At 41.0% G+C, this 15,278-nt stretch overlaps 1 protein-coding gene across 5 annotated transcripts in view; it reads right to left on the bottom strand.

Annotated features, from left to right (window-relative positions):
* Positions 1-15,278, bottom strand: part of ESRP1 (epithelial splicing regulatory protein 1) — a 71,163-nt gene that overhangs the window by 22,108 nt on the left and 33,777 nt on the right. For 3 of the 5 annotated variants that reach the window (XM_025394894.1, XM_025394893.1, XM_025394897.1), the window contains exons 12-13: positions 14,824-15,010; positions 11,087-11,255 (exon numbers count right to left, since the gene is read on the bottom strand). In XM_025394894.1, coding sequence (XP_025250679.1) covers positions 11,087-11,255; positions 14,824-15,010 — 356 coding nt within the window. Of the gene's footprint in view, positions 1-11,086; positions 11,256-14,811; positions 15,011-15,278 lie in introns of all 5 variants that reach the window. The other 2 variants (XM_025394892.1, XM_025394895.1) reach the window with 1 other exon arrangement.

Genomic DNA, 15,278 nt, shown 5'->3' with positions numbered 1-15,278 from the left:
TTTTTTTTTTTTTTTTTTTTTTTTTTTTTTTTTGAGACGGAGTCTCACTCTGTTGCCCAGGCTGGAGTGCAGTGGTGCAATCTCGGCTCACTGCAAGCTCTGCCTCCTGGGTTCACGCCATTCTCCTGCCTCAGCCTCCCGAGTAGCTGGGACTACAGGCCCTCCCACCACACCCGGCTAATTTTTTTGTATTTTTAGTAGAGACGGGGTTTCACCATGTTAGCCAGGATGGTCTCGATCTCCTGACCTTGTGATTTGCCTGCCTCGGCCTCCCAAAGTGCTGGGATTACAGGCGTGAGCCACAGCACCCAGCTGAGTTGGCAATTTCTTGAAAGCTAAAGTTACTGTATTATCCAGCAATTCCACTTCTACATATATACCCAAGAAAACAGAGAACCTATGTCCACACAGAAACATGAATGCAAATGTTTGAAGTAGTATTCTTAATAGCCAAAAAGTGTAAACAACTCTAAATAGCCATCAACTGATGAATGGATAAACCAAATGTGGTATGGCTCTACAATGATTATTTCACCATAAAGGGATGATATATGTTACAATATGAATGAAACTGAAACATTATCTAGAACAGGAAAATCTATAGAAATAGAAAATGGATTGATAGTTGTTTAGGGATGAGGAGAGGGGTCAGTGAAGAGATAGACGACAGGCAAATGGGAGTTTCTAACTAATGGGCATAAGGTTTCTTTTTGGAGTGACATAATATTCTAAAATTAGACTGTTACATGATTACCTATAGATTGTAAAATTATTCTACAATTGTAAATTTTGGAACTCTGTAAATACACTAAAAATGACCGAATACTTAAAATAGGTAAATTTTATCAAATTACCTCAAAGCTGTAATAAAAATCATGTGTATTGACTTTATGGCAGTAGTTTAGAGAAATATAAGGATTAAGCACAAAATTTTCTAATCACACGCCAAGTAAGAATAAAAAGTTCATAAAAAAGTGCTATGCCAATTAGTAACTCATCTAAAGTTACGTTCAATAATGTCACTGTTTTAGATTCTTACCTCCATTATACCTTTATATTTCAGATTCTCAAGTGCCCAGTATTTATTAACATATCATATATACATGGTGTCAATAATGTAACTTGTACTCAAAAGATATAAAAGTTCAAAAATTGACAGCATGACAGAGGAACTGAAGGGTTAGGGACAAATGACCAAGTCAATGTAGCAGTGTATTCAAAGGTTCAGTGTATTCAAAAGTTTTGGAGACTACACCACATCAAATAAACTAACAAGGAGACTGTTCTTGAGCTGGATAAGCAACCGTAGGGTTGCCTGAACAAAGAGCTGAAGGGATGTGAGGAAATGAAGGGAAAGAAAATAATACTAGAGGGGCTTTTCTAAAGGTTTGTATCCAGAAAACTGTTAGAGCATCATAGTTGCAAAGACATTAATTACTTAGGATCACAGCCAAGGCTCCTTCAGTAAGCTGCACCAAGATCATGTTAGGAAATTACTGAATGAAATACATGAGTTAATATATTATAAAGTTGTCAAAGACTTCCTCCACTGCAGCACGTAATATCCTCTGTACATATATAGGTAACATAGGCCAGCCGTGGTGGCTCATGCCTGTAATCCCAGCACTATGGGAGGCCGAGGCGGGTGGATCACTTGAGGTCAGGAGTTCGAGACCAGTCTGGCCAACATGGCAAAACCTGTCTCTACTAAAAATACAAAAATTAGCCAGGGTAGCGGGTGCTGCAGGAGACTGAGGCAGGAGAATCGCTTGAACTCAGGGGACAGAGGTTGCAGTGAGCTGAGATCACAACACTGCACTCCAGCCTGGGTGACAAAGGGAGACTCTGTCTCAAACAAAACAACATATATAGGTATTAAGTTTTTCCAAACACAATGTAAATAAAAATTCCATTTCCCTGATAAGTTATAATCTTTTCCTTTAAATTATGAATTTTACCATTCAATCTTCCTTTGCTTTGACTACCTGCTCCCAACCCATTGTTTTTTGTTGGTTTTCTTTTTGTTTTTTTTTTTTTTTGAGATTCCGTCTCCCTGTCGCCCAGGCTGGAGTACAGTGGCACAATCTGCAACTTCCATCTTTCATATTCATGCCATTCTCCTGCCTCAGCCTCCCAAATAGCTGGGATTACAGGCGTCTGCCACCATGCCTGGCTAATTTTTTTATTTTTTCAGAGATGGAGTTTTGCCACGTTGGCCAGGATAGTCTTGAACTCCTAACCTCAGGTGATCTGCTTTCCTCAGCCTCCCAAAGTGCTGGGATTACAGAGCCACCACACCCAACCCTATTGTTTTGCTGAGACAGGGTCTCACTGTCAACCAGACTAGAGTGCAGTGGCACAATCACAGTTCCCTGCAGTCTCAAGCTCCCGCACAGCCCGTTGGTATGCCAATATCAATTTAATTGGCCAAGATTCTGTTATCCACAAATTTCTCCCTACTCTATATTTTCCAGACCCTAATATATATTGTCTAGTTTTATAATATACAGTGTAGCCTAACAAATCATATAAAATTGTATATAAAACAAGATATGAACATACTGGATGCCAAGATGCCCACCACATCAACATACTCATAATATATACTATATTGATAACAAGACTTATAATACTCTTCCTCCATTTAATAATTACAAAATGCAAACATTGGTAATACTAATTAATGTTATCAGGTGATTTTCTAAAGTAAAGGTAGTCAGAAGTATGAGAGTATTAATATTCACAATTTCAGGATTTGCCATATATAGATATATGTGGCTTTTTATTTATTTTTTAAGAGACAGGCTTGTGCTGTCTCCCAGGGCTGGAGAGCAGTGGCAGGATCACAGCTCATTGCAGCTTCAATCTCCAGGCTCTAGCAGTCCTCTAGCCTCAGCCTCCCATGTAGCTGGGACTATAAGTGGGCAAGTGGGTGCCACCATCCCAACATAAAAAATAATTTTTCGTATGCCCAGGATAGTCTCTAACTCCTGGGCTCAAGCGATCCTCCTACCTTGGTCTTCTAAATGTCTGGGATTACAGGCGTGAGCTACCATGGGCCCTGCAGACTTGCCATAATTTCTCTAAAAAAGAGAGGCCAAAGTATCATATGTATGGTTAGAGAAATGGATTAAGTGGGAAGATTAGAGAATTACATTCTCCCCTCTGAATCACGGGCTACATATTGTTTCACATTTTTGCGAAACCCTGCAGAAAAATCTAATTTCCACTGCTTTGCAAAATGACCGCACAGAACCATTTTATCAACATTAACATCCCTAGTGTTACAAATACCACATATTTGGAAGTAACTGGAGACATTCTGTTTCAGTCCTTGCCAGTGTAAAACCTAGTCAATTTTCATGTAGGAAACCTTTAAACTGACTTTAATTTTCATCTGAAATTAACAAGGTTAACTTTTCAAGGTTCTTCATGGATTTAATAACTACAGCAGTCTATGGACTGATGACTACCTCTGGACCCTGGATTTCTGTTAGTGCTCCTAAAAGTCCATATAGGCTTCTACAGCCCTGTGTTTCTACCACTCGGAGAAAAGTCTAAGGAACCAAATAAGTAGGAAAACACTTTGGCACAAATGAATAAATCTTCCAAGAATCTATTTCACCCAAATACCTGGCAAATTTATGTGCTGCCAAAAAAATTTGGCAACTAAACTTAAATTTACCCCTGGGCTGGGCGCAGTGGCTCACGCCTGTAATCCCAGCACTTTGGGAGGCCGAGGCGGGTGGAGCACCTCAGGTTGGGAGTTCGAGATGGACCTGACCAACATGGAAAAAACCCATCTCTACTAAAAATACAAAATTAGCTGGGCATGGTGGCGCATGCCTGTAATCCCAGCTACTCGGGAGGCTGAGGCAGGAGAATTGCTTGAACCTGGGAGGCGGAGGTTGTGGTGAGCTGAGATCGCGCCATTGCACTCCAGCCTGGGCAATAAGAGCAAAACTCCGTCTCAAAAAACAAAATTAAAAAAAAAAATTTTACCCCAGTTGCATCAAAGATTACAAAGGAACTGCATACTAGAGTTAACTTAATATTTGTTCCAAACACACAGCAAAGTGAGAGACTGCTTATACAAAACAAGATTACTGCATAAAGTCCCCTAAAAGAATTTAGTTTTCAAATAAATCCCACATTAGTTTTCAAACTAAATCCTATACTTGGTCTCTTCAGAGTGTTCGAGAAAAAAGAAAATCCTATATTAGAAACTGTTTTGAAAGTTGTTTGTTTCAAGAGGAATCTCACTGTCACCCAGGTTGGAGTGCAATGGCACAATCTCGGCTCACTGCAACCTCTACCTCCCAGGTTCAAGCAATTCTCATGCCTCAGCCTCCTGAGTAGCTGGGATTACAGGTGTGCGCCACCATGCCCAGCTAATTTTTGTATTTTTAGTAGAGGTGGGGTTTCACCATGTTGGCCAGGCTGGTGTCGAACTCCTAACGCCAGGTGATCTGCCCTCCTCGGCCTCTCAAAGTGCTGGGATTACAGGTGTGAGCCACCGTGCTCGGCTAAAAGTAGTCTTCTTGCTCAGCTGAAAGTACAAAATAACACAGCTGATCCTTTTATAGATTTAGGAAAAAATGACATTTCAAAATGCAGTATTTTTATTTAAATCCTAGGTTAGGAAGCAAGTAAAATCCACTGTGATCCATGAACATTTGGGCACAATGGCAAAGTAATGGAAAGCAATTTCCAGATAGGCACATTCACAAAAGTTATTATTTTTGAAGATTTTTTTGGTTATCATTTAGTTATTTATTTTTGAGACAGAGTCTCACTTTGTTGCCCAGGCTGGAGTGCAGTAGCATGATCTCTGTTCACTGTAACCTCCACCTCCCGGGTTCAAGTGATTCTCCCATTTCAGCCTCCCAAGTAGCTGGGATTACAAGCATGTGCCATCATGCCTGGCTGATTTTTGTATTTTTAGTAGAGATGGGGTTTCCCCAAGTTGGCCAGGATGGTCTCAAACTCCTGACCTCACGTGATCCACCTGCCTCGGCCTCCCAAAGTGCTGGGATTACAGCCGTGAGATAACGTGCCCTGCACAACAATATCAAGTTTGCCAATCTTGTTTCATCTACTGCTATTGCTTTTCCTACTACCACCACCACAGCCCCCAAGAACAAAACCTAGAGATCATTTTTTTCATCTGTTAACTATTTGTATCAGACATATCTTTAAATTATATACTTTATTCTTAAAGTATTAACGACTTTAAAGCAGAAGAACTTTTTTTTTTTTTTTGAGACGGAGTCTCGCTCTGTCGCCCAGGCTGGAGCGCAGTGGCCAGATCTCAGCTCACTGCAAGCTCCGCCTCCCGGGTTCACGCCATTCTCCTGCCTCAGCCTCCCGAGTAGCTGGGACTACAGGCGCCCGCCACCTCGCCCGGCTAGTTTTTTGTATTTTTGGTAGAGACGGGGTTTCACCAGGTTAGCCAGGATGGTCTCGATCTCCTGACCTCGTGATCCGCCCGTCTCGGCCTCCCAAAGTGCTGGGATTACAGGCTTGAGCCACCGCGCCCGGTCTCTAAAGCAGAAGAACTTAACCAAAATACAGGAGACAATCTTGATGAACACAGTAAGCTTATTTCACCTCATATTGCCCTACTTTAAACATTTCCCTGGTGGTGGCATGCGCCTGTAATCCCACTACTCGGGGAGCTGAGGCAGGAGAATTGCTTGAACCAAAGAGGCAGAAGTTACAGTGAGCTGAGACCACGCGCCATTGCACTCCAGCTTGGGTAACACAGTGAGACTATCTCAAAGAAAAAAAAAAAAAAAAAGATACTGTTGAAACTTAGTGGTAGATACATAATCTCTCAACTTCTGTTTGCAAGTGTCTATAATAGGGATTTTAAGTTATATTTGATTAATATGGTTTGAATTTTATAAGAAAAAATCCTTGGAAAAACAATTTTTTAAATTGAAACCAAATGTCTGTTAGGTGTTTTGACTGATTATTTTTCCTTGAGGTCCAATACATTTGCTAATTTTGTGCAACGGTAAAAAGGATTAAGCATATTTGTATTTTTATTCTCAGAAGGTGCATTAAGGTTTTTAATTAGCAAAGGGTCATTTCCTCCCTGAAAGCCATACTGAACTCTCGCTGACTGGTAGTAGAGAGTGAGTTGCCCACAGCAGTTGTTCTTCTTTACATCATTTAGACACCTAATCCAAACTGAAAACACTGATAATCGTAATCATGGCCACCGACAAAAATTACCCGGCACTTCTCTCATATTATAATATTGCTTCATATTGCATCACTATTACTATTACTTCTAGCATAATTTCATTGGATGCTAAATTCTTGTTTGCATTTGTTATACTAAATATTTAACTTGTAAGAAAACTTTTAAATCAAGAATTCTCTTTTTTTTTGGTCCTGTGAGAACACTTGCAACAACAAGTGAATTAGTAAGTAAACTGATTACCATATGTTACCATTGGGATAAACTAGGCAAAGTGTACAAGGGTTCTCTGTGTATTATTTTTTACAACTGCATGTGAATCTCAATAAAAATTTCAATTAAAATAGTAAACTGGAATGATAAGGGCAAGTTCAAAATAGGAAATATAAGCATCTCTGAGGCTTGGTATTCTTCTGGTTCAACTACAAAGAATTCCAGGATAGGCCGGGCGCGGTGGCTCAAGCCTGTAATCCCAGCACTTTGGGAGGCCGAGACGGGCGGATCACGAGGTCAGGAGATCGAGACCATCCTGGCTAACATGGTGAAACCCCGTCTCTACTAAAAATACAAAAAACTAGCCGGGCGTGGTGGCGGGCGCCTGTAGTCCCAGCTACTCGGAGGCTGAGGCAGGAGAATGGCGTGAACCTGGGAGGCGGAGCTTGCAGTGAGCCGAGATCGCGCCACTGCACTCCAGCCTGGGTGACACAGCGCGAGACTCCGTCTCAAAAAAAAAAAAAAAAAAAAAAAAAAGAATTCCAGGATAGAACACAATAACACTATACAACAAACCAAAGATAGAAAAACACACACATATTACTAAATATACATATTCACTCATTGGGTTATAACAAAAGCTGATTTTACAACAAAGGGTTATCCCAAGAAAGAAAACGGTTATTCCTCACCATAAAGCTTTTATACAAGCGTGCACAGTTTATTTGTGACTACATCACTCATTAAAAAAAGTAAAACTTCCTGTGCTTCCTTTGATGGCTCAAAATGTTGTTACTTGGCTGGGCATGGGGGCTCACACCTGTAATCCCAGCACACCGTGAGGCTGACGTGGGAAGATTGCTTGAGCTCAGTACTTTTGAGACCAGCCTGGGCAACAAAGTGAGACCCTGTCTCCACAAAAAGTCAAAAAATTAGCCGAGTGAGGTGGTGCATGCCTTTAGTCTCAGCTACTTGGGAGGCTGAGATGTGAGGATCACTTAAGCCTGGGAGATCAAGGCTGCAGTGAGCCATGGTAGAGCCACTGCACTCTGCCCTGGGTGACAGAGCCAGACTACATCTCGAAAAACAAAAACAAAAAAGATGACATTACTTGTAATTTATAGTGTCATACGAAAGGCAAGAGATGCATAGAAGGTATGTATGTCATTCCTTCTTTGAAGAATCAGCATGTCTCTCACCTATGCAACACCTTTGATGCAAAGGAGAATATTCTTTTCTGAGAAACATGAGAGGTCAGAAGAAAAAGTAGGGCTTGATGTAATGAAAGAGAAAAGATGTGATGTAACTGATTTTGTATTGATAATCAGAGACGACCCAAATGGAAAGCCCTTCTCATTATTTTCTGTTCTATGCTAACGTATGAGTCACTGGATAACTGAAACCCTGTTTTGAGGGAGAGAAGCGGGTCACAAGCCCAAAAAGAGAAAACAAAACCACATGAGGCATACAAGCTTTCATTTCACCTGCTCTTCCAGATGCTGTTATGACAGCCTCATTTATTTTTATTTTTATTTTTTGAGATGGAGTCTCGCTCTGTCGCCCTGGCTGGAGTGCAGTGGCGCGATCTCGACTCACTGCAACCTCCGCCTCCCAGGTTCAAGCGATTCTTCTGCCTCGGCCTCCCTAGTACCTGGAACTACAGGTGCCCGCCACCATGCCCGGTTAATTTTGGTACTAGTAGAGACGGGGTTTCACCATATTGGCCAGTCTGGTCTCAGACCTTGTGATCTGCCTGCCTTGGCCTCCCAAAGTGCTGGGATTATAGGCGTAAGCCACCACACCCAGCCCATTTATTTTTATTTATTTTTTGAGACGGAGTCTAGCTGTGACACCCAGGCTGGAGTGCAGTGGCATGATCTTGGCTCACTGCACCCTCCGTCTCCTGGGTTCAAGCAACTCTCCTGCCTCAGCCTCCCAAGTAGCTGGGATTACAGATACCCACCACTACACCTGGCTAATTTTTGTATTTTTTAGTAGGTGGAGTTTCACCATGTTGGCCAGGCTGGTCTCGAACCCCTAACCTCAAATGATTTGCCCGTATCGAACTCCTAAAGTGCTGAGATTACAGGCATGAGCCACCATGCCAAGCCAGTTTTTTTTATTTTTAGTAGAGATGGGGTCTCACTTTGAGTCTCAGGCTGGTGTCTAACTCCTGGCTTCCAGTGATCCTCCCACCTTAGTCTCCCAAAGTGCTGGGATTACAGGCATAACCTACCACTTGTGGCTTTTTTTTTTTTAATGGAGAAAATTTAAAAATAAAGAAAAACACAAGAGCTTCTGATTAATAATATCCCTAGAATATGCTGTTTCAGATTTCCCACTTATCAGAGTGGAGGCCAAAACATACTTGAGCATTTACATAACAAAGTTTTTTAATAGACTCAAATGCCCAATAGTTTATGCCAGGTTAGAAATTAATGTTTTTTGCTGGGCATGCTGGCTCACACCTGTAATCCCCCAGCACTTTGGGAGGCCGAGGCAGGCGGATCATCTGAGGTCAGGAGTTTGAGACCAGCCTGACCAACATGGAGAAACCGCTTCTCTACTAAAAATATAAAATTAGCTGGGTGTGGTGGTGCCTGCCTGTAATCTCAGCTACTTGGGAGGCTGAGCCAGGAGAATCGCTTGAACCTAGGAGGCGGAGGTTGTGGTGAGCCGAGATCGTGCCACTACACTCCAGCCTGGGCAACAAGAGCGAAATTCCGACTCAAAAGAAAATAACACACTCTAGGGGTTAATTTGGAAGTATTAGCTTATTTATAATGCACCCGACCTTCATTCTTAAAATTATACTTCTGTAAAACTGTCCTACAGAAATATAAGCATGTCCCCTGTAACCCCAGCACTTTGGGACGCTGAGGCAGGTGGATCACTTGAGCTCAGGAGTTTGAGACCAGCCTAGGCAAAATGGCAAAACCCCATCTCTAGTAGGGGAAAAAAAGTTTGTGAGTGAGAGAGAGAGTGTGAGACAGAGAGTGAGAGAGAGAGAGAGAGAGAGAGAGATAAAATCAAGTGTTTAAAGATCAACATGAGCTTTAATAGAGAAAAATTAAAAGTACAAATATCTACAAATAAACTTAAATTATATTTTTACTCTTTGGACATTATGAGGAAATTACAAGAATGAGGTAAATATACAAAAAAGAAGTCACTGACACATTTTCAAGTTTTTAAAAAAGGAACAAGAAACTATTAGACAGTACGCATTAAGATGTCACGTTATTTGGAAGCATCCATGTGTATTACCAAACTGATAGTAACGGTTACTTCTAGACTCGGAGGTGTATAAGATGGGACTCTTCACTTTTACTCACTATACTCCTACGTTCAGACTTAATAATGAGCACATTATAAATTTTTAAACTACTGGTAGAAAAATATATTGACCTACAGGCCCAGATCCAAAATTACAGGAGCTGTTAAGCCATAAATGTCAGTTCCTTCTGCCTTTGGGGCTTCAAGAGTCTCATTTCCAAGAAACTCCTTCCTGTACCATACTCAGGTGGCAAGTAGTGATGAAGTGGATATTCTACAATTATACTATAGGAACGAGGACTCTGGCAGACATTCAGAGACACCAAGGATTCCACTCCTGACATTCTGATGCCATAAGCAATTACTACAGCGTCCAGAGAGGGTGGCAGACTGGGGCTGGGCTATGTGTCTGGCACAGTATTCCATCATGAACAATTACTCATGCTTCTCAGCCTTTTCAAACCTTCCAGCTGACAACTGTCATAGCCTTTTTCTTATTTTTCTTCTCCAGTGGAATAAAGAATATTTTCAATAGCATGTTTTAAAAACTCCTAACAAAATAAAAAACATAATTAAAAGTGGCGACAAATTTGCCTGTTACTATGAGACCCCCAACTCTTATTTCCTAGTGGAAAACTGTATATTGGACAGGGAAGAAAAATACAATGCAACATAGCTGTAGGATCCGACAGGTTAGGTCCAAGACACTTATTATAAGCCTCACTTACATGCTTGTGTATGTACTCAAAATATTTTGTCTAAATAGCTTGGAAAGAAGCTAACATTCAGTCTCCCAACTCCCAGACTGACTACATTCTCTCCATTATACCCTAGGATGCTATGTCTGAGAAACTGAACACAACTAAAAAGACAGACTTAAAATATATAGACGCTAAGAAAACACTGAATAATCTAATTCTGGATCGGTTTATAGATTTGTTTAAAGATTTAGGAGGAAAAGAATATAAGCCCTGGAATATTTAAAGCAACAGTTTTTATTCACTCTGCCATAACATGAATTCATACTACTTCAAAATACCATTGTTCCTATTATGAATTTTCCTGTTTTATGATTCATTCATCTGATATTGCCACCCTATTGCAGTGATTACATCACTACTCACTTGGGGTCCTATGACAGGAGAGGTTAAAAAGGAAAGCTGTAGACATAGTTGACCTAAAAGATCCTGCTGTCAGTATATGGTTAAAAACTATACTTCTTTCGCTTTGTCTTGAAACAACCTTCTTGGTCAGAGATATGACCAGAGGCTGTGGCCTGCCACGCTAACTTTCAACATGGCAGACAATATTCTTTTGTGAGCTCGGCCACTGGCTATCAAAGGAGTCCTTTGTTTCTGCCCCTCATTTCCACTTCTGTCAGAGCCTTACCTGGGATAGTACGCTGTGTAGTTCATGAAGAGCTGAGTGCCTGCTGGGTAGTACGCTGTGGAGGGCTGCAGTGCTCGTGGATTCAAAATCACAGAGGGCTGATAAATGGCAGCTTCTGTAGGAATAACTGCAGCAGGAGCTGGAAATGTGTAGGAGGGAGGAGACAGGCCTAGATACGCAAAGAGAGATTCTTTGAGACATGTTTGTCACAGCTGACATGCACGTGCTAGCACTAAAACCATAAAGTCACTGCTCCATCTACACATTTTAAAGAAAGAGATTATAGCTCTTTATCCTATCCCAAGCAATTTCCTTTTGATTATATAGTTAACACATAGAAGTATCTGAATTCCACACTGTCAACCTAAAAAACAGTTCTTAGCCTGAAATTCGGAAACACCAATATCAAGTGGATTTTCATGTCTTCTCAACCATTTCACAATATGTAACTTTTCCCCCCATGTTCCTGAGTGCCAGTTACTACAAACCAACTCTCAGAGGAAAGAAACATGGAACTGACGTTTAGTATAAGTTTCACACTAGAGGCTACAAAATATTTTAAATTTTAAGTTATGCTTCTACTCCCTCTTGTTATCTACCCATTAGTACAGCATCAAATGAGAAGTGTCATGATAAACCTCTCTTGGCCACTACCACACATTAGGTCAAAGCATAGAGTGTGCCAGAAGGAACTCACCTAAAAGGAATGAGCAGATCAACTCTGCATTATTCTCACCTAAAGGCAACCCACATGATGGACTTTGAAGCTAATTTATATTTTCAGACCTTTAAAAAGAAAAAAACCCAACCTGGGAAATAGTCCCCAAGGAATTGATGCCTAAGTCTTCCTGAGAATCAACTAATAAAAAGCTGACTCAAATTAAATTTAAAAATGGGCCCAAACTCCATTGTCTTCTGGTTATCCAACATCTTCTAGGTTTAGAAACAGAAGACCAGCGGCTGGTCACTTGATACTTTCACTTGTAGAATGAACACAACTATCCGGGCCATCTATACCCAACAGAAGAGTTAAGACAAGATGCTGAATTAATATGGGGTGCCTGACTTTAAGCTTCAAACCTAGAACCACCATATTTTGCAATCAGCAGAGGCCCAAGGGATAACTTTTTCCCACAAAAATCTCCAAGCTGAATTCAAATTGTCTTTTGTTCTTATGAGTTTCTACATTTCCATGGAAATGCATAAGACAGCAAGCTAAATATGGGCTTACAGACCAAAGATCAACATATTGATCTCACATTTAACTTGAGGGCCTCTTTCATACTCATCAAAAACTGTGCAAGAGAAAGACCAACAACACAAATTGAGGCACCTAAGTCTTACAGAAAGTTAAGCAGCCTGTGCTCATATTCTGATTTCTTGTATTTTTTTAGTAGAGATAAGGTTTTGCCATGTTGGTCAGGCTAGTCTCAAACTCCTGACCTCAGGTGATCTGCCCGCCTTGGCCTCCCAAAGTGCCATTACAGGCGTGAGCCACCATGCCTGGTTCATATTCTGATTTCAAAACTATCAAGCAGTTCATTACAGGACAGTGCCTCACACCAATAAAACAAACATACATGGCTGGGCGTGGTGGCTGACTAGGCAACCACCTAAAGTGCGTTGGCAGGAAAAAAAAAAAAAAAAAAAGTCCAGTAGAACAGGTATTAGTTACATAAAAATTGGAATTTTGTTTTTAAAAAACTAAGCTCTTCCACTAAAAAGAAATATGGCTAAATGTTATCATCATTTTTGGTAAGTATTGAAAGTATATTCTTTTTTTTTTTTTTTTTTTTTGAGACGGAGTCTCGCTCTGTCACCCAGGCTGGAGTGCAGTGGCCGGATCTCAGCTCACTGCAAGCTCCTCCTCTCGGGTTCACGCCATTCTCCTGCCTCAGCCTCCCGAGTAGCTGGGACTACAGGCAACTGCCACTTCGCCCGGCTAGTTTTTTGTATTTTTTAGTAGAGACGGGGTTTCACCGTGTTAGCCAGGATGGTCTCGATGTCCTGACCTCGTGATCCGCCCGTCTCGGCCTCCCAAAGTGCTGGGATTACAGGCTTGAGCCACCGCGCCCGGCCGTATTGAAGGTATATTCTTATGGGAACTTTTGAAGGTAGGATCTTGCTCTGTTGCCCAGGCTGCAGTGCAATGGCACGATCATGGGCTCACTGCAACCTCAATCTCCTGAACTCAAGATATTCTCCCACCTCCGCCTCCCCATGGAACCACGGGTGTGTGCCACCATGACTGGCTTTTAAAAACATTTTGTACAGATAGGGGTCTCGTTATGTTGCTCAAGCTGGTCTTGAGCCCCTGGCCTCAAGTGATCCTCCCACCTTGGCCTCCCAAAGTGCTGCGATTACAGGTGTGAGCCATTGTACCTGGCTGACACATGGATTTTAAATCTTTTTTATTTGGGGGTTTGTGAGGAAAAATGGGTAAAAATGAAAGTCTTCAGAGGAAAAATCTGTAATGACCAGGAGGATAGACAAGTGAAAGGATATTCCAAAAGCAGAATTTGGGTCACACAAGAGGCTTTATCCTACAATGTTTGACAGATTATCACTAAAGGATATCGTAAAAGCTACTGACATTACCAGTGGTTTATATACCGAAGACATACAATTGAGATTACTGTAAGATCTCTTAACCCAATTATAAATTTCCAAAACTTCATACTCATTAATGATCAACTCTAAGATATTCACCAACAGCAAGCAGCAGGTAAATGGAATATTAGCATTTAGAAATTCAAAAGATAAAAAGGATTAAGCCCCACTGAATGTTCTACAAATAATACTTTACCAAACAAGATTATTAGTATAGGTCCCTCTTATTAGAAAGTCAGGTGCCCGAATCCCCCACTTTATGGGAATCAAGCACACAATCCAGTTTACTTTCTTAGTTATCTTTGAACTGTACTGCAAATACTATATTCTTTAAACATACCCAACAGGCCTAAGAAGGTACATCTTACTTACAGGAGAAATTGTGTAAAAAAAGACTCAAATTTTAACATCAGATCCCATATGTTCCTTATTCACTAACTAGAACTTCATATACTACAGGGCTTATTCCCCTCAAACAGGATTCCAGATGGCTTGCACCCAGGTGCCAATGAGCAAGAGCATGGCTTGAAATTAAGCACTGATCCTGTGATCCAATGGAAACTTTGGCTAATTAATCTATGTGTTTTTTTGTTTCGTTTTGTTTTTTGTTTTTGCTAACTTGCTCATTCCAGATAGCCTGGAGAGCAATAGAAATGCTCAAAAATGTTCAAAAAAGACTTGATGCTCAAAAAGTTAAATGCAACATGTGCATCAAACCGACCTTCTTAAAGGTTAGTATGTTTTAAGAAAGAAAAGAAAAACAATCCAGCCATACTTTTATTTTGACTTTAAATGCGTACTAAAATTATCTATATAGCCAGGTTGCCTCCCAGAGTCAGTGCTTAGCTGGAGCACACTAAGCTTCAGAAATCAAGTGCTTATCACTGGAAAAGCAGGAATATAATTTGAAAGCATATCTGTAGCATCTCTAATTATGGGTGTCCACAACCAAGGTCTTAAATGATTACCAGATACTACCGATTACAGATGGGAGAACCTTATATAACCACCTCACCTGCCTCAGAAAGAACCAGGGGCACAGAGAGTTACGAAAGCAGCTTAAGCACCTACCAGCATATAGCGTAGAATAGCGCCAAGACCCAAGAAAAACTTACATGGTAACTTACATGGCGGTGGGGATAAGCCATTTCGATTTAAAGTGCCCCCCATTAACACAAAGTTCATCTCCTCAGCTGAACACTGAAAGACTTCAACATATCTGTCCTTCATGTTTTTTTTATGACACTTCTGTGCAGCCATAAATGCTCTGTCCGCAGACTTCATCTGGATAAAGGCATCTCCTGATGGGCGGCCCTGAGTGTGTGGGGGAAGAATAAAAACAAAAGGAGACTGTCTCCTTCAACAAGGAAATGGTTGCTTATAGAACATGCAAAGTGACAATCACCCATAATACAGATATTTCAGCCACAAAATCCGGGTGATGGTGTGGTCTGCTGGAATCTGACTTGCATTTCATCACTCGATCACCAGAATGACCAACAAAACCTTTAAGAAACAGTTTTGAGAGCTCATAGCTGAAAATGGGCCTTTTTCACTTGTTAATTAGTATCAGATTTACAAG

Source organism: Theropithecus gelada, chromosome 8, assembly GCF_003255815.1.
Source record: "Theropithecus gelada isolate Dixy chromosome 8, Tgel_1.0, whole genome shotgun sequence".
NCBI lineage: Eukaryota > Metazoa > Chordata > Mammalia > Primates > Cercopithecidae > Theropithecus > Theropithecus gelada.
This window is presented reverse-complemented; position numbering and strand designations above follow the sequence as displayed.